At 38.4% G+C, this 6,168-nt stretch overlaps 1 protein-coding gene across 1 annotated transcript; it reads right to left on the bottom strand.

The window, feature by feature from the left end:
* Positions 1–295: 295 nt before the first annotated feature.
* On the bottom strand, positions 296–1,301 carry LOC122062004 (senescence associated gene 20). The gene has a single exon (XM_042625626.1). The coding sequence runs from the start codon at positions 1,112–1,114 to the stop codon at positions 590–592; it is 525 nt and encodes a 174-aa protein (XP_042481560.1). The 5' UTR covers positions 1,115–1,301; the 3' UTR covers positions 296–589.
* Positions 1,302–6,168: the final 4,867 nt, after the last annotated feature.

Genomic DNA, 6,168 nt, shown 5'->3' with positions numbered 1-6,168 from the left:
TCGATTAGGAGAAGCCCGATTAAAGCCCAGAACTCGACTGAGCCTGACACGATATTGACCGAGAACGACTCATTCCTTAAATAGGTAAATCATGGCCCGAGGACATAGGCCTGCCAGACCCGACTTGACCGGACAAATTGACACCCCTAATTAGAAGACTCCATTCTCTTAGAAACCTCACATTTTCCAATCTTTTGAAGACTCCTCTCCCTTGGAAGACTACATCCTCTTCCACTCTCCTTATTTTAGTCTCTCCACTTTTTCCACTAGAAGACTTCAATGGATAGTCCAATCAGACTAATGAACCATACTCATCAATCAGTCCAAATAAAATACAACAAACCCAACATAATCATACTTTAGGCAAAAAAAAAATAAAAATTGTGAACAACCATGGTTAATGGAAAACAATTTCCCAAATCAAAAAGTAGAATTACGTACAACTACGCATACACATTACAATTTACAAAAAAAAAAGGGTAAACAAGTACCACTATCTTTCGTTTCAAATCTTCAGTGATTCATCCCTTTGGACACATATATGGTGAGACAGTACTGCGATGCTTCCAGCTAAGATGGCTCAGATGGCTCAGATGGCTAGTACGAGACCAGGCAAAGAACGGTTCTTCTGGTCCCCAAGCTGACTCTGCCAGAGTGTCGTCAAGCCATCATTCTTGACCACCTCAGCAATCTCGCACCTCGGACTACTTGCAGAAGAAGAAGGCCTGAGGTCCTTCACAGTGAGCCATGTGTTGAAGTACTCTCTGAACTGAGTAATCACCCCATCCTGCAGTGTCCACACATGAACCCAGTACACCTGAACTCCTTCCCAACCTTCTACTATCACTCGGTCATCTTCAATGCCTGTTACACTCCGAGGTTGGAAGCTGAACTCGGAAGAGATACACTTACCTGTGAGAACCCTCATCATGTGTTGGCAACGTGGAGGTCCATGGAACCACCATTCCAGATCACTAGCCACAAGCCTAGCCACAGTTGAAGTGTCCCCACGCTTCAAGGCCCCGTAAAGCTCTTTCACAACTGCCTTGTTTCTGATTTCCGGCAGTTCCAGCGGTTCCAACACTTGATCCTCCATGCCATTGTCATTAGCCATTCTGGGTTTGCTAGGGAATTGAGAATATGAAGGAAAGGAAAGAGAAGTTTAGTGGAATAGGTAGCAAATTACACACTTTAAGTGGGCTTTTTCTCTTCTTCCTTGGGTTTGCAAGGTTTAGTGAATTGGGTGTGTGGGTGAGATTGAGAAGCTATTTATAGGAGATAGGGCAAGCCTTGGTGATGTAGTTGCCATTTGCCAATGAATGAGAGAGAGAGAGAGAGAGAGAGAGAGAGAGAGAGAGAGAGAGAGTGGAATTAATTATCATTCATGCCAGTGGGGACTTGAACTGGATGAGAGAGACAAGTCTGTTACAAGGTTGCCAATGGCCTTGTTATTACCGTAGAAAGTTCCAAGGGACACTAAGCAGCTGGCAAGGATTGGTAAATGTGGAAGCTGATTCATCGGATCCTCTCATACCCTATTTTAATACAGAACTAACTGATCCTGACAACTTTTACAGCTTTTTTAATATTACATGCTACTACTATTTGTGGAATTTGATACTCCACGTGTGCAGGGAAAGGACTTTTCATTCTTCATGTGGGTCATTTGATTTAATTACGTAAATCTCCAATGATTGAAATTTGAACGGTTGGATTTTTATGATATAATGCTACAACATTATTTACTCCTAAATTTCAAATAATATACCTTAAAGATAGGTTTTTTGGTCGAAGAACCTCTCACCAGTTTTTCAGAGTCGGTCGGATTCATTATTGTGGTTGCTATTAGCTAATTTGTAAAAGAAGATTACTTTGGAGCCTCAGGATAATTGTGAGTACTAGATGGAGGGCCAACCATTAACCATGGCTGCATTATGAGTGTTCGGGTGCCAGGTGATAATGTACCTGAGATTTCAAAAGCAATGAAGACTTTGCAAGGAAACCATTTTCACAATAGATGGTGCCCTTTTTAATCTTTTGTCAGACGGTCCCAGTAAAGAGAGAAGTGAAATGATTTCGATCGAAGGACTTGAATAAACTAGCAACAAACATAAAATGATTATAAGAGAAGTTGTCCCTCGTGTTCTGCATGTCGCTTGATTTCTCCTTGTTGATGGTAATGGCGAAGGTGTGGAGCAGTCTCGAGTATTATTTGGTTCTGTTTTTAAAATTTTGGAAATTTCAGCTTTGTATATTATTTTTTATTCTTATGAATTCGTATGATCTTTAGCGAAAAAAAAAAGTTGTAAGAAATAACATGCACAGTTTGGGTCTTGTGCCAAGTATGATATCGGATAGAACCTATTGGAGAGTAAGGATTCATGCCCATTTAACTAAAGAATCTCTTGACTTGCTGGGTTGTGCCTTTTTCGTCTTACTTTTCTCTTTCGTTTTTCATCTTACAATCTATATCTTTCATTTGTCATTGTTCATTTCTCATCTCTTCATTTCCTTTTTCTGTTTAGACCCCAATTTTACTACCTTATTTTGTAAAGGATCCATGTAATCATCCCATTAAGTTGAAATAAGACTGAATTTATTGTTATTATTATTGTCAGGTGACCCCAGAAGACTTGATGGAGGATGGTAAATACAATATATGTTTCTCAGCCAAGCTCATATTGATTGGCATGGATCCAATTAGACTCCCGTACGTGTTAGGTGTTTATTCAAAGATAGGGAAGGGAGACAGAATATTTGATCTTCCGGCCAGGCTAGGTGGATCAACTTGCTTGAATCCAAAATCTACAAAACAAAGAAACTCAGTCTTCTAAACTCATTTGAAGAAAATTAACAGACCCTTATTGCTGCTCTTGAAGGCAATTAACTAAAATGAACAAGCAAGAAAGTTGAAGCTTCAAGTTCATCTCCTCTTACATGGGTTATGAGTTGATCATCACCTAACCATTGAATAAATGAGTTGCCTTGATAGGCTAAATGTCAATTTAGTGGTTTATATCAACTCTGTACCCCACCATGTGTTTTGCTTTTTGCCGTTTCCTTTGTTCCTTCATTTCAAATGAAATTTATTTTTGCAAGCATTTCAAAGCATCATATCAATTCATGGTGAAGTCAGATTAGACTGAAACTTAAGTGAGGGAGAGGGTTTCTCACACTGTCAGTGTGAGAATGAAATTATACATTGTCACCGTTTAGTGATTTGAAAGATGTATCAATTCATGTGGACCTCATATTTTTAAAATAGATGAAAAAATAAAAAACAAAATACATGTGCGAAGCTCAAACTTTTTTTGTGAAAAAAACAATGAAATTATCAGTATACGAACAATGTGTAGATCTTTTTCCCATTAATCATATAGTACTGTTTACAAAGTATACCCACTTCATTTGAATGCTAAAAAACGTTGCCACAAGGAATATAAGCTCAGAGAGAACAAGGCCATGAACAATTCATCATAGTGACATTTTTCTTAGTGCTAAAAATTATGCACTGACTTATATAAAAAAAAAAAAAAAGTTCATTTTAAGAGTAGGATTGTTAAAGAAATAAGAGAGAATTCATGATCTATTGAGATCGAAGAAACTTTATAAATTTTGATTCATATAATCTATTAAGATTGACCATCAAATTCAATCTCTGCCTTCACATTAATCCAACACCTGAAGTGTAGCCACATCATCGTTGCACCTAGCATATTGGGAGCAATGGTTTTTACGTTGTTTGTGATAAATCATATAATAATGGGAATTTTTTTTTATTCCATTAGGAAGAGCAGCCTACGTCAATGCTCGCTTTGTCTATCTCTCTCCTCCCCCCCAAAAAAGGGTAATGATGCCTTCTCATCGGGTGAGGAGAGAGATAGACACATGGGAGTACTGACATAGGTCACTCTCAGAAAAGAGTTCTTTTTCCCTATAATGATTTAGGGGGGGGGGGAATTGTAAAATATCTATGTGAATTCTTTCCCATGCCCTATCTAAAAAGTGTGAACCTTATACATTTATTTTTTATATCTATCCTAAAAGTACAGGGTCTACACCGATTGATAACATTTTCAGATGACTAATTGGTGTTATCTTGTGTTGGGAATCACTGCAAGTGGCATAGCCCATGGCCCCATACTCCGTGGCACAGATGTTTTGGTGAAAGATAAAAATAACCAATTATCAAACAATTGGAGGATTATGTCATTTCTCATGTCCTATCACGTCTACATCTTTTTATTTGTGTAGAATATCATGGCTACATCACATACTTTCTAACCATACTTTTGCACCTAAATTTCTCAATCCATCTTTGAAGGTTGATAGATATCTTTAATAGTTATCAACATGTATATCTCAATTTTGGAGTCGCCAGACCTTCTGATATAATAAGGGCTCCTAAAGCACAGTTTATTATCAGAATCAAGGTTAAGTTTCTCTTTTTATTTCTTGTAGTATGGAAAGAAAAGAATAATATGCTTTCAACAAACAAGCAAACAAAATGAATAAAACACGGAGGACCAACCTTGTGACGTAAATTAATGAACCAGTAAGTAGCTGGGGCCGTCTCATTTGGGTTCTTGTGGAGTTTTGGAGTTTTGAAATTAAATTTTCTCAATCATCCCTTACCACTAGTAAGCTAAAGCTTCCAAAACCTTCTCTTTCACTGATAATAACAAACGTGGAGCTTAATTTGGAAGTTTCCCCCAAACATCAGTTTCTCAGAGTGTAAAAGCTTTCAAAACCCTCGATTTTAACGTGTTATTATAGAAAATTAATAAATAAATAAATAAGAGGAGAGGATTCTCCTAACATGCAGCATAGATCAGGAGCACACCAATGAGGTGCAATAGAATGATTTTGGAGAGAGACAGTGAGAGCCCTTGACCATAGCGGCTCAAAAAACCTTTTTCATTATTTTCATTCTCAAAAGGAAATAAAAAAATAGAAGCCTAGTTCGCTTAATGAAGTACAAGCCATGGTTAGTGAAGACTGGATTTTTCTATCGTTGTTTTGGATGGAAGAAGATTTGAGAGACTTGAATAGAGCTTTCCATCGGTTGGATTGGTCTAAAAGAAAAAAATCAGGTTGAGAATGGTGAACCTATAATAAGTGTATCCATCAAACTGTAGGTATGTTCCCAAAGCACTTATGTTCTCCTCTTGCTTCACCAACTGGCCCTCCCTATTGCAGGGGGATGAGGTCGGACAGGAGAAAAGGGATTAGAATTTTCTCTTTCTATCTAAGGGAGTCTCTGGTTAGATAAGGGTCTAAGATCTATCTATGTCTCTCCATTTAAAGAAGAGAAGGTTGATAGGAATGCGTAAGGCAAAGATTTGTCCAGATTTTTGGGTAGGATCAAAGTTACATGCTACGAAGGTTTTATGCAACCAACTATCACCACTTAGACAGAGCCTATCTCTTTCTCTTTAGATCTCTAATCTTACTAATTGTGAGGGTAGCATCCAAAATTTCTTCCCTTTTTCCCTTTGTGGGGGGAAAAAAGACTTTCATTCGGCCCTCTCTCCTCTCTTTCTCTTTCTTAGGGAGGGTGATGTTGTGTGTGCTTTTGTGGGCTCCGCACCAATGTACCACTGCTCGGAGATATGTAGGGCCTATTTCGCAGGATTGTGGGGGTCGTCATTGAGATGGGTATTTGATGATGGTCCAATAAAGGGAATTGAGATCATACAAAAGAGGTTTGGAGTCGCCACCTAGGATTATGGGCCCAGAACCTGGGGGTGGGCCCAACTTCCTAAGAAAAGGGCTCAAAAATTGGTATGGTCCAGAGATTTAGGGTACTTATCAGGTTGTAGAGTTGGAAAGATGGTAGGCATCCAATCTACTCGGTTCAACCGGTCTTCCTCCTAGATGCTTAAGAAAAAACATTTTTCACAATTATTCATATACTGCATGCATGGCTAAACTATCACATATATGTACATTAAATGAATTTAATTACTTATATACACTAAAAAAAAGTTAATAAAGGTCTACATTATGCTAAATTGGGTGAGAGATTATACCTAAGCTTGGCCCCTGTTTCGGGTCAAGAGGAGTGGACCCCCGGTTGGCACGAACTTTCTTGTGGATTCTCCTGGCTCAATGGAAGATGGTCTTGACTTCCAACTTCCTTTCTTGAGAGATGTTGATTGTAGTAAT

Source organism: Macadamia integrifolia, chromosome 14 (genome assembly GCF_013358625.1).
Source record: "Macadamia integrifolia cultivar HAES 741 chromosome 14, SCU_Mint_v3, whole genome shotgun sequence".
In the NCBI taxonomy this organism is placed as follows: Eukaryota; Viridiplantae; Streptophyta; class Magnoliopsida; order Proteales; family Proteaceae; genus Macadamia; species Macadamia integrifolia.
This window is presented reverse-complemented; position numbering and strand designations above follow the sequence as displayed.

Coding starts and splice junctions, on each gene's coding strand:
- LOC122062004 (XM_042625626.1), bottom strand. CDS start 1,114: ATGGCTAATGACAATGGCATGGAGGATCAAGTGTTGGAACCGCTGGAA.